This window comes from Sitodiplosis mosellana, unplaced genomic scaffold, assembly GCF_009176505.1.
Source record: "Sitodiplosis mosellana isolate CC-2019 unplaced genomic scaffold, AAFC_SMos_1.0 Smas_scaffold_6150, whole genome shotgun sequence".
Taxonomy (NCBI): domain Eukaryota; kingdom Metazoa; phylum Arthropoda; class Insecta; order Diptera; family Cecidomyiidae; genus Sitodiplosis; species Sitodiplosis mosellana.
This window is the reverse complement of record NW_022601391.1, coordinates 683,845-705,623: the sequence shown is the minus strand read 5'-3', so window position 1 is coordinate 705,623 and position 21,779 is coordinate 683,845. Positions and strand designations below refer to the sequence as shown.

The 21,779-nt window shown below is 36.3% G+C and overlaps 2 protein-coding genes across 2 annotated transcripts in view; both read left to right on the top strand.

The window, feature by feature from the left end:
• Positions 1-3,672: 3,672 nt before the first annotated feature.
• Positions 3,673-6,245, top strand: LOC129573959 (nucleolar GTP-binding protein 1). The gene is made up of 4 exons (XM_055455174.1): positions 3,673-3,884; positions 4,062-4,336; positions 4,421-5,888; positions 6,021-6,245. The coding sequence occupies exons 1-4, from the start codon at positions 3,837-3,839 to the stop codon at positions 6,174-6,176; spliced, it is 1,947 nt and encodes a 648-aa protein (XP_055311149.1). The 5' UTR covers positions 3,673-3,836; the 3' UTR covers positions 6,177-6,245.
• A 5,800-nt stretch (positions 6,246-12,045) lies between these two features.
• The window catches only part of LOC129573963 (uncharacterized), a 42,063-nt gene continuing 32,329 nt past the window's right edge, over positions 12,046-21,779 (top strand). Inside the window, exon 1 of the mRNA XM_055455186.1 lies at positions 12,046-16,231. Within this exon, the coding sequence (XP_055311161.1) occupies positions 16,185-16,231 (47 nt within the window). The 5' untranslated portion in view covers positions 12,046-16,184. The remainder of the gene's footprint in view (positions 16,232-21,779) is intronic.

The following is a 21,779-nucleotide window of genomic DNA, read 5'->3' as shown; positions in this document are numbered from 1 at the left end:
CGAAGTGCAAAACGGTATTTAACCGTGACAATGGATTTATTAACGATATGGATTTGGGCAAGAAGCCGGCTAGAAAAAGGTGAACGTGTACGACGATAGAGAGATCAATACTCTGATTTTTCAGAATAAATTCCATCAAGTGTTTTAGTTGGGTATGTTTTTTTTGCCGCCTCTTTCTTCAGCTCGCCTCTCAGTGGATATCATGCTTATTGTGAATTATGCGCGTGCGATTTTCTATTTCATTAGATTTTTCGTGTTTTTTTTTCCTCTACTCTTCCAGTTCTGGTAGAAGGCCATTGTTTGTAGCCCTTGCGTATTGCAAATAACCGTTTAGTCAATATGTTATAGCTCACCAAGTGCAAACACCCTTTGGCACATTGTTTCCGCAAATTGTAAATTTTCCATTTTTCCGCTGTTTTGACCTCCCCACAGCTCGCTCAGTTATCGACGTTTGTTTCGCTTTTATCACCGAGAGCAGAAACGTACGTGGCGACAGAGCAGAACATTCTTCTCAATTGACAATAATGAAACAATCAATAAGAACAAAAAAAGTCATTGGAACCCCCCCAAAAAAAATATAGAGAAAAAAACAACACTAAAAACACCGTAAATTTAATTATTTCATTGTTCCAAAGTATCCAATTTGTCGGTGGCACGTCTAATTATACTGCACATTTCATCTCTTAATGAGAGAATTTTCTGTGTTTTGTTGTTCGCCAGTTCCGATTCGAATTGAACCAATCAATTTCTATTTCGTTTCTTTCTCTATCTCATGTTATCCAGCGTTTTCAAACTGGTTTTTCCTGGGGTTTTTCCTTTGGCTTGACTTGTTCTTTCTCCATCGGATTTATCAGTTGGTGCGGGAATGATCGACAAAAGAAGTTTCAACGCCACACCATGCAAACACAATCATGGTAATTGAATTGAATTTGATTGTTCTAACGAGGTTTGCTAAACGGTAATAAAAACGACAAGAACATCAACAAAATCGAATTTTTTCTATGCTGTCCTGCCATTGTTACTCGAGAACTTATCGCCTTCAAGTTTACAACGTTATATGAGCGAGAGTGAGAGAGAGAGTGAGAGAAAAAAAAGCGTTTTCAATCGAATTGATGTACCGTTTGTGTGTACCATACGACGAGATCATCAAATCATTGGTACAGTTGCGCACTTTTTCTTCATCGCATTCGGAGGGAGAAACGCTTGCAGATTCGATGGCCTGTCGTTTTTTATTCAATTGAAGGAAAAAACAATTGTAAATTTACTTTTTAATTCATTTCATTGTTAATTGTACCGATTAACTGTTTAATAAGAATGTTGATGAGGGCAAAAAAGCGACATACAATTGACGGGTTGAACGCACAAAATGTCCATTTTCAAACTATTAATTGTGTTGAACATTGAAGTTTTTCTGTATTTTGGTTTTAACTACGTTTTAATTCGAAATGTGGGGCTAGTCAAATTGAAACGAAATTTACATAAAAAAAATTGGTTATCAAGATATTTTGTAGCAGTAGCCATTTGATGCGTAACCTCATGATATCGATCTAAAGATTGAAAATAAAAATTTATTTAGCGCTAAGCTGGTTCAATGTCAACTGTTTGCGAAATTTCCAGTGAACGCATATGTGCATATCGGAGGACGTGATATATGCCCATACCTTGTTCACCGAAAAACCAACGGTCATTGGTCAGTTGGGAGAATTGATCCATTATGTTTGCTCCGACAGGCATCAAAACACATGTGTGCCTTATGGCTAACTCTCAACGCGACCGTCTTCATTTGAACTGTACTTTTTTTCCCAACAAACAAAAGAATCATTTTCCTTTATTATTATTACTGCTCCCCTCAATTTGGATGTGATATTTCCTTTTCGAATACAGATTACATCAATAAATCGTGGTATGAACAACATTTGCAGATCTTTTGGAAGAATTATGTACAGATTGGACCGAATTTGAATTTAAAGGCATTATATGTCATCTATAATTGGCTTGATGATTGACTTTAACAGCTAATGCAGTTGGTAAATAAATAAGCGCTACATTTACAAAAGAAACCAACGGGATTGATGAGTGTTTGAGTGTGGAAGGCACTGATGCGCACCAAAATTGACTGAGAAATCACACTGCCGAAGGTCTCGTTCAATAGTCAGAGGAAATGCGTGGATGTATTGTGTTAAAACGACAGAATAAGATATTAGAAAAGGCACTAGAAACAATTGTTGCAAAGAACGTAGATCTTGAGATCTAAGTCTTCCATAATTCCTGTACGTCGAACACACGTGGCTTCGTATCGACCACTTGGAGCTCTAATAGAAATGATTGGCACATTCATTTGCGATGCAAACATCGATTTGTCCAATTTGTACGCAAAATATTATTTTAATTTTAATAACATTCAATTTTTTTTTTTTTTCACAAAGATGTTATCATTTCAATATAATTCAATGCTTTTTTTTCTTTACAGAAGGATGTGTTTATTATGAAATCATAGGCCGGAACATTCGACCATGTATATATTTTTGACACTTTTGATTATGTTTCGCGAAGAAGAAAAAAAATAAGCAAAATTGAATGCAATTAAAAACCCAAACCATCAGTTTATTGACTTGATCTTGGCAAAGATATTGGCGTTTTGGCGGCTATTCACTGTTATTTCATTGTATTTATTTACTGAGCAGTCGAACAACATCTTGTTGTTGCTCTTCACCTTCAAAACAAATTCGTTTTTTTTTTAGTTTTCACTTCGAATATTTATCACATCCCGTTGAAATGAGTGAAAATACACGAATAGAACAACGGCAGAAATATTACTTTCAATATTTCGAAAAGTGTAAACATAAATCTAACGGCCCTTTCGATTAAATTAGCCAGAATGAGAATTTGTTACTTCAATTGGATGGAAATAAAAGATTTAATGACTTTTACTTGGGCTGATTCACATAAACTTTTTTCATCGTCGGTGATTAAAACGGGCATCAACGAGTATGAAAATGAAAATGATTGCTAACCGAAGTATATATGTATTGATATATGGAAATAAATCATAAGAACATTAATCGTGGAACCCGGTTATATGCATTCTATAAACAGCAATTCTAAGTATAACACAAAAAGTGGAATACACATGATAGGAAAATCGAATACGAAAACCGAAGAAGAAGCACAGATCGCTCGATTAGACGCTCATAATCCAAAATATTGCACTCAACACACAATTTTAAATGTATTAAGTAATAATAATTGGCATTTAAATTTAAAAATGCGGAGTAGAAAAGAGTTTATCGCATCGTTAAATGAATTTATTGTCGATTTTTATGTTTCTTCATCTTCGTTATGGAATATAAAATAGCGAAAACCGTCTTCCACGCTCGTTCGTGGTTTGTTCATTCAAACTTGTGTATCGTCAAAGCAGCTTAATTGCAAAGCTCGTCTCCAAAAAAAATCGTCTGGTCCAGTGAGGCCATAGCAAAAAAAAAATTCATACATTTTTGAATGAAATTTCTAAATAAGTTTAGTACACCAACAAAAGCTAGTCGATTGGCGAACAGAGAAAAATTTGGTAGATTGATACAAATTCGGGGCGACTCCACCCATACAGTTTATGTGGCAGATGGCGTTGCAGACCCAGTCTACGGCCATCTTTCTCACATTTTGCTCACACCATGTGTTTTCAGTTGTCATAATCACTGTACCGTGCAGCTCAACAGTGACGTTTCTTCGCTGAGTTCTTTCAAAAATAAGACCTCGTGTGTGTTGTTCGTTTGGATCAGCATACTGTCTTATAATTTCGAAATTTTGTGAAATTTCGTAACAAATAAACAAATCAAAAAATGAGTTTATACAATTTTAAGAAGATTATGGTGGTTCCGCCAGCAAAGGTACGTAATATTTTTTATCAATTATCTACGGAAATTGCAATAAATTTTGTATTTGAATGGATAAACTTAACCTAAAAGCCCATTGAATACACAAAAACACATGCTGCGAAATTGGCATGTTCGAAGTGCAATGAAAACGATGGAATAACGGAATTGATTTTCATTTGTTTTTTTTAGGACTTTATCGATATTATGTTATCGAAAACACAACGAAAAACACCAACCGTTGTGCACAAAGGATACAAAATATCAAGAATCCGGGCGTTTTACGTACGAAAAGTGAAATTCACGCAGCAAAATTTCCATGATCGTCTCACGCAAATTATTCAGGACTTCCCGAAATTGGACGATGTCCACCCATTTTATGCCGATTTAATGAACGTGTTGTACGATAAAGATCATTACAAATTGGCATTGGGTCAACTCAACACGGCCAGACATTTGATTGACAAGTAAGTACTATCGTACGTTGTATTGCTGCTTCCGTGCAACATTATCCTAATCTGCATTCCGATTTTCTTTTGTGCTGGATATAGTGTTGCCAAGGATTATGTGCGTTTGTTGAAATACGGTGACTCATTGTATCGTTGTAAACAATTGAAAAAGGCTGCATTGGGTCGTATGGCAACGATAATGAAGCGTCAAGGTGCCAATTTAGCCTATTTGGAACAAGTGCGTCAACATTTGTCGCGTTTGCCATCGATTGATCCGTACACGCGCACGATTATTGTTTGTGGTTTTCCCAATGTTGGCAAATCCAGTTTTATCAACAAAATCACCCGGGCCGATGTCGAAGTGCAACCGTATGCATTCACAACAAAGAGCTTGTTTGTCGGTCACACTGACTACAAATATTTGCGTTGGCAAGTGATTGATACACCTGGAATCTTGGATCATCCATTAGAAGAGCGAAATGTTATTGAAATGCAAGCAGTTACTGCATTGGCTCATTTGCGTGCTTGTGTGCTCTATGTATTGGATATTTCTGAGCAATGTGGCCATTCGCTGGACGAACAAGTCAAACTATTCGAATCGATCAAACCGTTGTTCACAAACAAGCCATTGATAACGGTGGTCAATAAAATCGATGTTATGGAATTGAATGATTTGCCAGCCGATCGTCGTGCCGCACTTGCACGCATCGAAGCTGATGAGAATGTTCCAATCATGCAAATGTCAACCGTCACCGAATTGGGTGTGAACGAAGTCAAAGTTGAGGCATGTGAACGTTTGCTCAGCTATCGTGTCGATCAAAAGATGCGAACGAAGAAGGTTGATGGCATTTTGAACCGATTGCACGTAGCTGTGCCACAAGAACGAGACAATGTCCAACGTCCACCATGTATTCCGGACAGTGTGTTGGAGAAGAAATTCAAGGAGTCCCTACAGAAACCAAAACGTAAACTCGAAAAGGATTTGGAAATCGAATTGGGCGACGATTACACGCTCGATTTGCAAAAGAACTACACAACAATTCCAGAGGAAGAGCGTCACGATGCCATTCCTGAATTCTTTGAAGGCAAAAACATTGCCGACTACATTGATTTGGATATTTTCGAAAAACTCGAAGAATTGGAACGTGAAGAAGGTTTGCGCGAAGAGAATGGTTTGTATAGTCCACCAGATATGACATTGGATCAAACGATGAAAGAAATCCGTGAAATGGCCGCACAAATTCGCACCAAACGATTTATGCTACGCGATGACCGTCGATTGTCAAGCAACAAGAACAGTTCGGCAATCCCAAGACACAAGATGCCGAAAATCAAAGATCGTCACATTGATCAGCTCAAAACTACGATGGAAAATCTTGGTGTTGATATGTCAGGCACCGAACAAGCCAATTTCACAAAGAAAGTCATCGACACCAAACGCACACTGGTGCCATTGCCCACGAAACAGGCTCCCAAATTGGATAAGGAATCGTCGGCTGTTGTTCGAAGTACAGGTCAACCACTTAAGAGAGCCGCTGCTCGCCATGAACTTGGTGTTAAGAATGTTGTTGTAAGTGTTCCCTTCTTTCTATATTTCCATCTCACATTCATTTTTTCTTAAACACATCCAATTCCCTTTAATACATTGGATTGATTTGGCATTGCAAAAACTAATTTTTGCTCGTTCCTTGTTTATTTGCAGATGAAGCGTAAATTGAACATCATGGCAAAGAGAGACATTGCCAGAAAGGTGACACGAACGTGCCGCAAAGGTGAAGCTGATCGATTCATCGGTACAAAAATGCCCAAACATCTATTCAGTGGAAAACGTGGTACTGGCAAAACGGATCGTCGTTAAGCGAACATCGTCCATCGTTTTTAGCATTATATTACCTAAAGAAATTCTACCTATTTTCAAGCTGTACACTTTTATGTAAAACTCCGGAATTAAATTTTAAGATTTGTTTATTAGAAACTAAAAAAAACGTTGTTTCATTGATTAATTGCAATTTTCATTTGGCGAACACTTCATAAAATCGATGAATTCCAGAAAACATATTATAACATTGTCTAAAATGCAATGGCGCAGTTCAAAATGTATTAAATTCAAGTAATGTCAAAGGTGTGCCAATGGATTCGTAAGAAATGCAAACGAAATACATTTGGCGATGGGTCAAGTTCACGACTGAAATGCATGCAAATGAACAATTAACTTCAAAAAGTGTAATGGCCGATTTCGCAAACTACTTAATATAAACGTTGCTATTGTTTGCAGCCAGGTCATGAGCAGCACACACTCACAATAAAAGATTCAAAACGACGCAATAAAGTGTTGATAATTGAATGACATTCTGCAGCATTGCCAAGGGCAACTAAATATTCTTTTCACTACGCTTTATTTTCTTTTTCTTTTCGCTAATCGCCTTTTATATATCTAATATTTTAGGCGATTTGATTAACTCGTTTTATCTTTAGTTTCAATTCATATGGTACAATGAGTAAAATTCAGTGTAAGTGGATCAGACATTCATTTTCAATTCAAACAGGAAGTGCATAAAAGATGTTTTGCAAACGGGTTGTCAATGTCTGGATATCAATTGATCTCTGATAGTGATTGTTGTCCATTTTCTAGCTTCAACAACGGAAAATGAGCGAAAAACTACCCGATGGCTAACATCATTGTTCTACACGTTGGCTATTTCCTAAATTGCCTTCTAGAACACTTATAATACGTACATATACTTGTTTGCATTGGTGTGATCGATTCAAGTTTTATTTGATGGTCAATCATTTATAACGAACGCACTTGGTAGTTGAATTTTAATTTAACCCATCAACTATGGGATTCCTTGATTTCTTGAAGAAAAAAAATCTTTCCGTAAGATTTCTCGTTAGTTCGCTTTTGTTCCGCAAAAAATGATTGTACACAATGCACAATGTGCATAGAAACTGGCAACAATTAATATGAAAGCAGAAAAACATGTTTTTCATGGATCAATTTGGCCAAGTTATGAGATTTGAAATGACTCGGTATTGTTCTCTTCCCAAAGTTTATAGATCTTCAACAAAAATCTTACAACAAAAAGATGTGAGCATGAGAAAAATAAATGCGTTTAATGGTATGACTTCCGATCAACAGTAGCTAATGGGTTAACAGTCCACACTGAGTTCGAACGCGCATAAGAAAATACATAACATGGTTGGTTGGCTGAAAATGGGTTCGAATTGTCCATTTTTTATGGTCATCTATATTTAGACTGATCAGAATAAATCCAACGGCTGGCGTGATAGTGGTTCGGTGAAACAGGAACGCATAGGATTGACGTCATTGGCGACTCATTGAATATTCCCGGTTAAATGCTGTATAAATTGTGTTATCATCCTCCATTTTCCTCGATGCATTGGTTTAATCATCGCTTGCAGTTAGTTGTTTATTGCCCATTATTCATTTGTTTATGTTACTGTAAGTTTTCGTTCGGGCGACCGAATCGTATCTAGTTTATTGGCGTTGTGTGCATACGTATGACGTCAAAGTGGCAACATGCAGTTATTTCGTTTTGAAAAATCCAAGAGTTGAACAACACATTGACACAACATTTGACCAAAACTCCTAATTTTCTGGTTTTTTTGTCCTCTTCTACTTTGGTTTTTATTTATATCGCCAGCACATCTGCACGCCACCTCAAGAAGGTTTGGACTTTACTCTTGGTTAACCACATTCCCTAATGATGGCATTAAAACCACCATAAACATTAATAATTTTTTTAAGCAATATTTATTTCACACGATGCAAAATACACGATTCAATTATTCGCCCGAATAAAATAAATATAAAAATAGCTTTAAAATTCGTGTTTCGTTTTAAGTTTTTAATGGCAAGTGTGTACGTACAATAAATACTGGATCGGTTTTTAATGATACAAGTGAAAAGACTTGAGCTTCATGTGAAGAATAAATGTTTTGGTCACTATGTAGATCTTTTTCAGTCCACTTTGCTACTCCTATTCTAGCAATTTTTAATGTTTGAGTTAGAGTGTGAGTGTCCAATTGGTTTGCGAAATTATAATGACGTAAGTGCTCGTTTTCTTGTTCCTTTGCATGAGAGAGAGACTGTTACGGAGTGAAAGATGTTGCAATAAAAAAAACTAATTTATGTAATTAATGTACGTTTGATATCAAAGCTGAGTGTCTCGTAGGTCTTCTATCAGATGGAACGTGGCCAGATATTTGTTTGGTTTCAGCGCGGCAGTGAAGAACGTGGGCACTGAATCATAGATAAAGAACGAAAACCACAAAAGTCAATCAATTTGATCGTCGGATTTAATCAAATCGATTTTTCGAGTTCTTCAATTAATATGGTATGGTATGATGTGGGGAAAAGTTTGATTTTTATCAGAAGGTCAAAGTAACGTCAAGGAGATAATTTTCGAAGAGAAACGAGAATCAGTCAAAGGGCAGCTAAGAACGTCGACAATTTTTTAATGTGTGTAACAACGTCATGCTGATCTTTTTAAAGACCATATGTAATTTGCCAGCAACACCTAGGTGTTAATAGCGTTATATTAACGTTTTTTCAAGATTTTTTGACGATTTAAAAACCAGAATCAAATCAATTAATCGCATTGCAATTAGAATTTCAAATCAATATAAATATTAACTCTAAGATCATTTGAACCTTTTAATCGAAACCAAATGTCGATCTTTCGGTTAAAATGTAAATTTACAAGTTTTTGCATTTGAGCAAGTTTTTGCATTGTTTATCTATTGTAATTTTGAGAGATCGATGTTTGAGTACGATATTTATTGTCTTTTCTTCGCTTTCTCTTTCTCTCTCCCTCTCCACCTCTACCTCTCTTGCAACGACGATTCATTTTCCATATCAAATTCCTTGAATCTATTTTGGGTTGATGAGAAGAAAAAATAAAAATAAATCGGAGCTAGGTGCTATCGGGATCAATTCGGTGTTCAATTAGAATTGGTAAAAGGTTGACTCTTTGGAATGCCTGTTTAGCCTGTACCATCCATTTAGAATCCATGAAGATAGCGTCTGACCATGTGCCCACAAGCCTAATGTGCATAAATGATGTGTTGTTCAGTATCTTCAGCATTCCGTAACATTGAGATAAAACATCGACACCGGTATTTGAATAGTTCCGCAAAAAAACGTCACAATACGACACACATGTACGCACGCATCATTGTTCCCAAAATAAAACATAAACATTCGCCTGTCGGAGCCATTGCTTCCCGTTTTGTATTATCTTTAATAACTAAGAAATGCAACTGGTTGTAATTCAAATCATAAATAGACACACACCAGAAATCATGAATAATATGCTAACGTCGACGATGATATTTATGCAAATCACTGACATAGGTGACGAACGCCCATAAAAGCTCGTGAATTCGGATCTGATCCCGATTGGAATCAGTAAATAAAAGTGATGAAATGACAGCGGTAAGAGCCAACCTTTCAACAAAACTATCTGTCCAAGGTTCAAAACCAATCGAATTCGTAAGTTAATCACAAGCCTGTGCGCGCGAGAGCGAAAAAACACAAAAAAATTTTTATTCATGATCTGGAGAGTAAATTGTTCTCGTGTTCGTGTTCTCGTGCTGACCACGTGCCATAATGTTTTTTTCTTCTCATAATTCTTGTAGTGGAAGTTGAAGAAAAACATCGACTTATTTGAATATTAATCGATCGGAAGTTGAATTAATAATAAATCGGTTTATTTATGTCAGATGATCGAAATCAGATCCCTTACTGGTTTGAATAAGTAAAATTTCAACAACAACAAACACCGGAGTGGCTTTTGTGTGTGTTAATATCGAAAATTGCGCATAAATTTGCACAAAACCAACGAACTGAAGAGAAAGCACAAAATACGAAAAAAAAATATCCTTTCGCGACTGTTAATACTATCGCAATGGACAAAATCACAAATAAACACTGCTTGAATTCATTTATTCGCGATGGTATTGTTTATATATGCAAACTGAAAATTTGCATTGGAGCCGAACGGTTCAGAGGTGATATGGATAATTGATGTGAGCCCGTTTTAATGTTGCGACAAATGAATTAATTGGGTTTTTCCAGCTCGAATTTCGGCTCGAATGGTTCAAATCCATCAATTTGAATAAAATTGCGCTCAATTCTTGAGCAATTGTGTGAACGTGTGTCTGTGTCGTGTCAAAAAGGACTTTCTGTGCTTTGCCACGGCCAATCGAGTCGTCAACCAAAACATTTCGTCCAAATGAACAATTATTCATTTCACTTGATTGTAAGTGGAACTAGTGACACCAATTTCATTCGAACAACAAAACAAAGCAGCGAGTAAACAGAAAGATCAAATCGAAATCTGGGTGTGTGCGTCTGTCTTTTTGTTGATCCAAATCTGGGCGACATGTGTGTTGCCGTTGATATAGATTCTCTTTTTTCTACGAGACAACCAAAACCGCGTAAACAATGACATCGGTAAAAAAATTAAATGTCATCATCTTAAAAAATAGTAGCGCAACAGATGCGCTGATTCGAACGATTCCAAGAACGTGTTTATTAGCGCCAACAACTCTTTTCTCCCTTGCATCTTTTTTCTACCGAAACCGATCTCGATCATACTCACTCCTTTGTTGTGATTTCATTTGAATGAAATGACATTTTGGATATGTGTTTATTTTTATCCTCATCATGCGCGGATGAAAAGCCAAGAAGAAATCGCATTTTCTTTGATAATTTTGCATGAGACAGTATTTATTGATGTCGTTATCGGTACTTGTTTATTTCTGATTGAGTGTGGCCTGTGTAGCTGAATAAAAATACCATTATCATATCAATCACGCGAACAAAGACCCCCAATAGACATGAACCAAGCCAATTTATTATCATTTTAGCGCCCTGATTAAATGTGGGAAATCTATATATATGGCGGATGTTTGTCATTTTTTGCGAATAAAACGTCAAACAACGAGAACACCAAAGGCGAAATCGTAATTAAAACATTCAATGATCAATGAATATTGATAACCTTTTGAATCAGATATCAGTGAAACTTAACTCACAACACACTTTTTATGATCACTAGCATAGCACTAAACAGCTGACAGTGTTCAATACTCTCGATTTAATTAGCAAAAAATTTGAATAAAGATGAATGCATTCTTATCGGTTAGCTGGTTTTGGCAAATATTTAACCCAATTGAAATATTGTGATCATTCCTCATTACATATTGATCACGCATTGAAAACATTTCTGACATTCGAAACGATTAGCCAATTTCTCAACATTCCCATTGAAGAGACACACATTGAGTAATTTCGGTATTGTTCCATTTTCATTCGAATCAGACCATCTAAGCATGATCAAAATTTCCGCCAGACACTCGGTCAGCAACTCTATCACACGCCACATGCTGAAGCAAATCCATACGAAAACATTGTAGAACTTTGAAAACAAATGCAAGATCACGATATGACTGCATGAATCTAAATGACCATTACATTTCCACAGCGAAGCGCGAACGATTGAATTATGTTTGTGAATATCATGCCCGTGATAAGATTACAAGGAATTTCGAAACTTGAGAATGTTGAGTAGTTTTTTGAGTGTTTTTTTTTGGAGAGAGTACAAGTACATGCAGTCTGAGAGTGTGGGACTACTTTGATGATTAGATGCAATAAAAAATGTGACAAAAAGAAATAAAATTCGTGCATCTGAAATCGTACCTATGAATTGTCAAGGAGCAACCAATTGGTATGCTAATGTGGATAGTAAATTTTGATTTTGTGAAAGTGCACACGAACCGTGACACAACAAAAAAAGTAACATCAACAATTCCTGTTCCCGAATGTCTCGAAAATGCGTCGCATCATGAACACCGGACCAAACCAAAATGTACCGCATCGCATCTACAAGACACAAAACGAACAAAGTCTCGTTTGTGACGACACATTCGTTTTAGAATCGTCATAATCTCTACTCCATTGAATATATATTACGTAAAACTGATGAGATAGCAGATTCCATCGTATTCTAACGCGTAAATAATTCAGGAAAGTTGAAATTGGTCGGAATTCACGTTTAGTGTATTCATTAGTGATCTGAGCCGCCATTCACTCCGATCCGTAATACGCGTAAAAATTAAAAGCGAATTTGTTAAGGTTTTGCTATGCGGCAAATTGCTCATTTCAGAGTGAAAATCACGACCAAACAATTATACAATGAATCAGCACACTTTGATATTTCAATGACCGTGATTCAAAAAACCGTCGTAATCTATTTTACTTTGTCATCTACTTTGCTTTTGTCCCGCTTTTATCTTCCTTAATCGAATAAATTTTTACGTTTATCAAGATAACGGTAGAAAATCTGCTTCAAAAACGTATTCTTTTCTACAGCTAAACAGTGGTGTTAGTGTTGATTTATTGGGATCTTAAAATTGAAAGTTCAGTTAACACATATCGTTGGCATATCACGCGCAATGCACCAGATTTACTTGTTTAACGCACAGTAATTTTCCTGCGACAAACAAATCACCACTTGCAAAGCGGAAGGATCGCGTCGATACACACATAATAAGTACAAATGACTTGTTTACTAATGTGGAATTGAAAATTCCCTGTTCTGAACCACACTCCCTTCATCGTTTGTGGTTCATGAATTAGAGGAAAAGACATTCGTAAATACAATTAGTTGTATTGGTTAGGATGTTTGATTTGTTTACCTAGGTTTTTGAATAAAATCAAATAAAAACAGGTTTAATTGAAACCACTCGTAATTTTATCAGCCAATTTTTGAATTCCACTAAGCAATACATGGAGATTCACTTGTGGTATTACTAACTGAACGCACGGAATATTCTTGTTTAATGTTCATTTAAATGTAAATAGATAATGGACTTTTGATGAGGTCAATAGTTTTGGTTAAGGGTTTTTTTTTCTTCGTTCATCGTTTAAGCCAATCGTTCAATGCAATCAATGGACAGTAACATCCATTTGTGATTGATTTTCGGTAAATGGATTCCAATCAAATGCAAATTCAATTCTTTGCTACTTATTATCTAATGCATATTCAGTAGTGCCATTGTAACTAAATGCAAAATCAAAGTAAACAGAATCTTTCATTAGTAATGCCATGCTAGTAATTTATACTTGCAATTACATTGATTCATAATCAATGATTATCATTGAATCGAATCGTCGAAATTTTCCGTTTAGCAATCGAACAAACATTTGACATTAAATTTTTTATTTGCGTCAAAAGGAACCAATTATCACACCTCAATTCGAATGATTGAGAGACAAAAATACACTGAGAGAAAGAGTGGGCTATATAGTGGATTGAAATTTGTCCATTCAACGGATTTGGGACCTCAAACGAGATGATTGCTCGAGAAATGATTATTTAGATACAGCCAAATTTAAATCGTTAGATGGCGCTATCAACCATTTCAAACTGAATGTTCGTCCAAAAAGAATGATTTTTTACTAAAAGATTTGATTACATCAGAATGTATGATACATTCAGAGTAAATTTTTCTTCCCTTTGAGTCTTGAACGATGTTTTGTTTTTTTCTACTTTCACATTGAATCATATGCCATTTTTAAGTTTCCATGAATTGGATTGACTGCTATTCTGTTGAGTCAGTATTCGAAATCAGTTTACAGTTAAAGTCGGTTTGATTGTTGTTTGCATGTTAAAAGTAAACGGTTAATCAACCGAAAAAAACGCGAATTCAATAATATTTGTTGAAAATTATTTTTTCTAGTTTCTTGCGTCAACTGCACACTAAAAAAAACCAACAAATTGTAACCGCAACCGTAGAATTGATAATTTGATTTTGAAAAGAAAGAAAAATACTATACAAATATATGTGAGTCTCTGGTGTTTACATTGATTGAATGGAGAGCCTATAGTGAGGCTCAGAATCACACCATACAGTCAAGTAAAAATATCGTACGATTCGATGTTATTACATATACAGAGACGCACACACAAATACACACACGCGCGCACACGATTCGAAAACCGCTCGCTTCACGGCTTTGCCCACTAATACACGCAAAGCGCAAGCACTTATACACGGGCGTCGTTTAAATCCATGACATCATTACACAAGACCAATATAAATTTGCGCATTCTGTCAAAATCGTAACATTTTGTTTAAAACATTCACACGTGAAGGTTGTTTCTTTCGTCGCAATCGAAACTTATTTTTTGTCTTCTTTTCGAAAACATCAAATTGAAAGAAAATAAAACGCGAAGCAGTTTTTATTTCCAACAAAACAATTTTGTGAAATAAACTCGTTTGAAAATTGGCAGCAGACAAGAAAAACAACAATAACCACGGAGAAAATTTTAATACAAATTTGGAATTTCAAGTTTTTCGTTTTGTTTGATTTAGTTCTGACGCGAGCAGTGCAAGCAAATTAGAAAAAAAAATTAACAAATCAAGCCAATATCAAACATTGAAGGAAAGCGCATCAACGAAGCGAGGATTAAATTTTTGATTTTTGAGAAAGTCATCGGGGATCACAAGGGTATAAGCGAATTATTTTTTCGTTGGAGAAAAAAGAAACATTTCGTGAAAAGAAAATTTACAGTTCGACATCGAAGAATTTTTAGCCGGAACGGATAATACCACACCAACATACAAAGATACATATGTGCATAGGCGGCTATGGTGTACTGTCAAAGAATTCGCTGAAACACCAACGACACTACCAAGCATACCGAGAACGAAACGGACGATACGACAGAACCAATACATTTCTTCTCATTGTGTGAACATCAATGAAAGTGACAAACGGTATCACAGACTCACCGAAAATATAAAGCGAACGAAAATAAGGAAAGAATCGAAATCGAGACGATATTTATTATACAGCTGATCGAGAAGAATTCATATTTTTTTTTGTGTTTGAATTAAAATCACGCTATTTTCTTTGTTGTTGTTTCATCCTATAAATCGGTTTAAGTACTTCGTTACAAGTCATTTGCATTGTGGGTGTGTTTTGTGATCGTCCAAAAATAAGAGAAAAAAATAAACTCGAACAAAATTCCAAAGACAAAGTAAACGGAATCAGTTGATTACCATAAATAAAAATTTAAACAGTGCATATTTTGTGGTTAAGCAAATCCATGTGTTTTAGAATGAAAATTTCAAATTTTTGAACGCATTTAAATTGTTAGAATTATAACATCTTTCGTTCGTGCATTTTACGTGCTAAACACTTTCGTTCTTCTTCACGTATCCATCGCAAACTTTCAGTTTTGTTTAGTCGAATATTATTTGTGAGACGAAGAAAGCAACAATAACGAGGTACATCCGAGAAACGAAACAAAATTCGCCCTCGAGAGCACATAGAGAAAATTAGAATTGGCTTTACTCTATACCACAACGTGGAAAAAAGAAGAAGAAAAAGACAAAAACAATTAGTGCACGATCGCATAGTTATCACTATCCGTACACGCACACCAATACCAGCTAGATAGAGAAAGATAGAGGAGCAAATAGGAAGAAGAAGAAAAAGAAGAAGAAAAACAACAACAAAAGCAGCAGCACACAAACAAACATCGGACCACTAGCTGACGAACACCCAAAAGAATAGTACCAATTCGTGTCACAAAATTAAAATAGCCAGCGAAAGAGAATAGTTTTCGTACATCAAGCAACAAAACCAAATCACCGCAAAAACTAATCACATTTGACATTTGCTTGTTGTGAACGAGAGCAAATAAATTCTTACGCTTATGCAAGGCAGCTAAGGAACACTACAATAAAAAGAACATTAAAATAGAAAGAAAAAGTCGTCAGAAGTACATTGAATTGCTAAAAGTAGAATAAAATATCAAAACCGATCAAAATGAGTGGATATCATCAGGAAGTTTCAACAAACATTGAAAACAGCCGGTGAGTACAAATCAAATACTGCTCGATTATTTCCCCAATTTCCAATTCATTCAAAAAAAAAAAAATCCGATCGTTAACGAACGTAAATCGATGACAAATTCGAAGACGGAACGTAATTTTTTCATTTATGAGAATAACGCTGTGATGTTTCAATAATTTCTGGAAAGAAAATTCTTGAGTTTTTTTCTCGGTTGTAATAGTGTTCAATGGAAACGTGTGTATTGCATTTAATTGGCGAGCGTGCTGACGTTATGTAGTGTCGGCATACGGGTGCGTTCGTTGTGTATGTATGTGATTAGGTTTCTGTGCATTTGGCACAATGCTTCCATCCAAGTTCGTACACTCATAGCTTCGTCTCGTTCGCTCGCTCATTCGCTCACTCGCTTTCCGCCTGGATTGGATACGGAATGTGTACATACACACACAAAAAACAGCCAGTTTTCATCGTTATGTTTCCCTCATTTTGAGTGTATAGCATAAAATTCCTCAACAACTTCGGTCGGATATGATAAAATAAGGTCAGATTTTTTTTTGAGTCTGCTCTGAGCTCTTGACACCTACCATTTTATCGAATGTGCCGCTAACTTTCAGTGTAAATTGTCCATCCCGATCTCGGCGTTTAATTTTTTGAACGGTGGAATTTTGATAAATCAATTATTCTCCTCATCCATGCATGCGAAAATCAAGTGAAGATATACAACGGCGGCAACAATGTAAATTGAAAGTGTCATGTTTTCATTAAACCTAAAACGGGTATGTATGTATCGCCCTCTGTACCGCGCTCCTCTTTTGCCAGCTTCTATTTTCTTTAATAAACTTCAATTCATTGGAACGAAAAATTGATTTGATTCAATTTTTTCCGTTCATTTGTACGGCCCATTCACAACACTTGCATTTGTGTTTGTATTGGAGAAGAGGGGCTTTGATGGCACGACTTGAGTGTCAGAAACGACCGCTTTTTTTTATCTTGTGAAATCTTTAATGAATTCTGTCAGTTTCAATGTTGGCAGCGATTCCGACAGCTGATACGATATTAGAGATGACAACGACGAATAAGTATACGTCGTTGGTACACTCGCTCTACGTCACACATACAAAAATACACATGCGAACACTGCTGTGCGCGCTTTCAAATCTCTCACTCACTGCAAACACGGTGTTGCAGTCATTTGTTCAAAATGTCATTTTATCGTGTATTCATTCCAACATCAGCGCTTTTTTTCTCAACAAATTCAAATTAAAATCAAGCATTTGTCTCTTTCATTTGTTCCAATAAAATGGTTCGTTAAAATACCTTTTATAATTATGTAATATTGGTTCAAAGTGTCACATTCATTCGATTGTGGTGTAAAATCGTAAAAAAAAAGATTCGTGAACCTCCCGTGAACAAAAAATAGGACTGGCCAAAATATGTGGCTCGAAACGAACCAATTCTCAACTGGTTCTGATTATTAATCAATCAATTGTACATATATTCTGATTGAGCTGTAGGATTGACCGCTAAGTGCACATTCCGCGTGGATATTGGCTGGGTCACATGAAACCGCTTCTCATTTATGTACCGGGATATTCATTTAACTTATTTATAAAATGAGTTCATAGAATTGTTGATGACTTATCACAGATTCTAAATAATATAAAACCTTCCCTCTGTGTGCGTTTGTGTGAATCGCGTCATTGTGTGTTCACGTTCACCGAACAGAACCAAAGATCCGTTGACAATCGGCGCAGAAAATTTTTCCTCCGCTCTTTTACAACCTCTTCTTATTCTGTCTTTATTCATTCATTGTATCTGTGTGATATTTTGCGAGCGTGTAAATAGTGAACATTAGCCAAATTACTCGTTCATTCGCTCAAGTCGTGCTCGCTCATATATCATATACACTTGTTGTTTATATATTTACACTGCGATAGATTCGCTCGAAGTGAGCATAAAAAAGACGATAAAATTTATACACATCACAATTTTGGGAGAGTTGAAGAGAAAAAAAAGAAACAAACGAGGCAAGTGAATGCGACCCTCTATAGATTTCTATGTCTAGCCCATTGTGTTTCGCTTTCGTGTGTGTGGCCTTTTCTCCTTGAATTACTTCTATCATGACTACGATATTTTAAATTCCTCTTCAAATTATTGACATCACTTGAATTACACATTTGCATAACGCTCACATTTCCTTCCGTTTCTCTGTGAACAATTCAAGGCGAGCAAAAATCAAAACATTTTTTTTTAAATAGCATGACATTTCCTTGTGAAATGAAACATATGCTGAGATCCCGTTACAAAAAAACGCTCAAAACCACAAAGAGTTGAATAATATCAAGAATTTCTCCAACCTGAACTTGGCCAATTTCAATTCTATTTTCTACTGGGTCTCATCAATTTCGCTGTCATTTGACGGCACGGTCGCAAGTATTTTTTGTCGGTGTTTTTTTTTTTGTCTTTCGTTCATCGCTTCATTATCGTTTGGCCGGCCTCATGTTTGTTATGTAAAACGTTTTACTGATAGATTCGATAGTTGATTGCATCTCTCACTCATAAAGAATACAAAACAAAGCGCAAAATAATGGTGTCGACTTTGGACAGCATTACCAGTTTGTTGTTGATGTTACATGTATTCATTTTCTCGAAATGGTATTTTTGCCCATTTTGTTTTCCTTTGGTATTCGGCCCGATTGCGCTTTGCCTTTCTTTCGATTCGGTTTCATTCATTTCATTTAAGTTTCATTGTTTTTTTTTTCGGTATCATTTGGCTCTCTTCGGTCTGTGCAAGCGACTCGCTTGTTCGCGCGATTACATGTCCAAGCTCTTTTTGTGTGCTGGCCTACTTTCGACAATGGACAGTAGCGACGACTCGATTGTACATACTAAATCACCCAAATTCATTTAAATTTCTTCGAGTTTTAACATCCATGTGTGTGCGTTTGCCCGTATCTGCGAGTGTGTATATGAGCACATGTATATACATAACGCCGACAGAAAAACTGCATGTGTTTAAAATATTACTGTTGGCTGGTGTGAATGTGCATCGGGTGGCTGGTTGTGTTTACATTTTTTTTCTGTTGCAAAATATATATATATTTCCGAGGGACACACGGCCGCATCCAAATGAAAACGAACAACGGTCATTGCAGTTATTGAAAGTGCAATTTTCACAAAGCAGTAACAAATGCATTGCATTCGTTCTGAATTAATGTGTTGGCAAACACGGTGATTGCATTTTTATTGCTTCCCATTTGTGCACTTTCAATGTCGTCGGTGTAGAAAGAGTGAAACACACACAAACAACAACAACAGCAGCAGCAGCAGCAACAACAACAAGAAGAAAAAGACACACCGATAATTCTGGAATGTTGTCGCAACATAGAGGCCACCAAGGAAGAAAAGTGCTATCTAATTAGATTTCATTCATTTGTCTTTTGGATATAGGCTAGATTGAGGTAAATAGTTTGATGAGACCAGCAGTACTCGAGCTCCAATTATTTTACGCGTAACATATGCAACGAAAAGGCAGAACCATCATGGAATCATAACAAACAAACACACACACACTCACAACAACAACAAATTTGATTGTTGTTCAAGCTCATTGAATGAATGAACGAACGCATGCGAATTCTATGCTGTCGAAGTGTATAAACCTTAGTATATCCATGCTACAATTGTTGAGGGCCAGCCAGCAAGGCGACCGCTCTAGCAAGACCATCGACAACGTTAACATTAATCGCATGATCGTACGATTTTTCCGTTTCAGCAATTACTCGCTAGTACTTTCGGTATAATTGCTCACATCGTACGATTCAGATTTGTTATAGTTTTTTTTCTCTCTCTCTCTCTCTCTCTCTCTCTCATTTTCTGTGTTTGCTTTTGTTGCGGTTGTTACTCCCATTTATGGTGGCCCACGACGAGAATTGAAAACAAAGACAAAACAGCACAATAGGTATGTTCACATGTTCAATTCTTAGTATTCATTTGACATGTTTTCATTATCTAGAAGTGCAAATTTCGAATTTTTGCGATTCATTTTCCTTGTTAAGTTCTCATTATCGCCTTCTCATGGCTTTTTCGCGAGAAATGATCTCTTGTATGTATGTGTTTTTGCATTTTCATCATTTTTTAAATAGTGATGTCGATTTCATTAATTGTTCCACATACAATTAGGATGGTATAAAGAAAAACAGTATTGGCTCGTGCTTGTACCATTCCCACCGAGTGTATTTGAGTGAATTTAAGTTGTTTATGTGCATGTTAATTTGAATCACTGCATCATGTTCTACTGATTACGTGCAAATTTTCAAGTGTTCCTTCTTCCCATTACAGTGCAGCGCAAGCAATTCTTCTTCCTTCTTTTCACATACATTAACGAGTCGCGTTGACGTCGAAACGCCCGTAACATTGTTTTGTTTGCTCTTCTTCTTTCTTTCTCTTTCTCTTTCTCTTTCTCTCATTGTTCAGAATCAAGTGCGCGCAAACGAATGTGTTCCATATTTAATTGTTGTGGCTCATTTTAATTAAGACTTGGACTTTGTGTTGTGTCATTGTTCCCAGTAGATTTGCATGCGTGATTCTTTGTTCAAGTGAAATCTCGGTTTGACGTAGCGTTCGAAATGAACTTTAAAATCACGGGAAAAATTGCGTTGACTCAATTCACCCAATGCAACAGCTCTTCCAGCCGTTGACTAATTTTAAACGAAACTCATGATTAACGAAGTTGAATCACACGCACTTTTCAGTTACACGATATCGAAGCGATTGACAAGTAGAAAACCCCAGACAAAAAATGTTGTTCACCCCGGTTTTCAGTGATTTTTGCGTTTATTCAATTGTTCGGTCGAAAAATAATCATGACTACAATTCTAATCGGTGTGTGAGTGTTGTTTCCGTACGGTGTAGTGCTGCGACTGAAGCAACCTAATGGCACAATTCACCATTTCATTGCAGTTAAAAAATCCATCCATGAACCTGCCCGCACGAAGGTACAACTAAATATACCGCAACCAGTAGCAGGCACCTGACATAAGGCCAACCAGAATTAAGCGGCCACGAAAACTAAACTCTCTCTCTATGAAATGGCTATATCGTATGTATACATATGTATATTGAGTGAAAATATAGTATATATTCCATCTGAATGACTAACTGGCTGGTTCAGCTATCTGGCTCTCAGCAGTTTGTATATATTTTGGCATCTTGAAATGCCTTGCTCCAATGTCATGCATCACGAACACAACAAGCAACAATAAATGAATGGATGTGTGGAATATCACGTAATTCGAAATGGATTCTTTGTCAATTTTTGACCGTCACAAATTCAATCGAATGCAATTTTTTTTTCGCTAGCGACTTTCTTGACATAATATGCGAATTGGAGCAGTTAAAATGCATTTATTAAATTAGTCGGCTGTTATGTGTGCGAAGAGAGTGGATTCATTCAATTTGCCCTTCAAAATTTGTGTGGTTGTGTATTTACGATCGAATGCTCGAGAAGATGCGTTAGAAGGAAAGAGAGAGAGAGAGAGAGAGAGAGAGAGAGAGAGAGAGAGAGAGAGA

What these genes read in the sequence shown, in the direction of transcription:
- LOC129573959 (XM_055455174.1), top strand. Translation starts at nt 3,837, where the DNA reads ATGAGTTTATACAATTTTAAGAAGATTATGGTGGTTCCGCCAGCAAAG. An exon ending in TGGTGGTTCCGCCAGCAAAG is followed by an intron (nt 3,885 to 4,061) that starts GTACGTAATATT and finishes TGTTTTTTTTAG; the next exon opens with GACTTTATCGATATTATGTT. An exon ending in GCCAGACATTTGATTGACAA is followed by an intron (nt 4,337 to 4,420) that starts GTAAGTACTATC and finishes TGCTGGATATAG; the next exon opens with TGTTGCCAAGGATTATGTGC.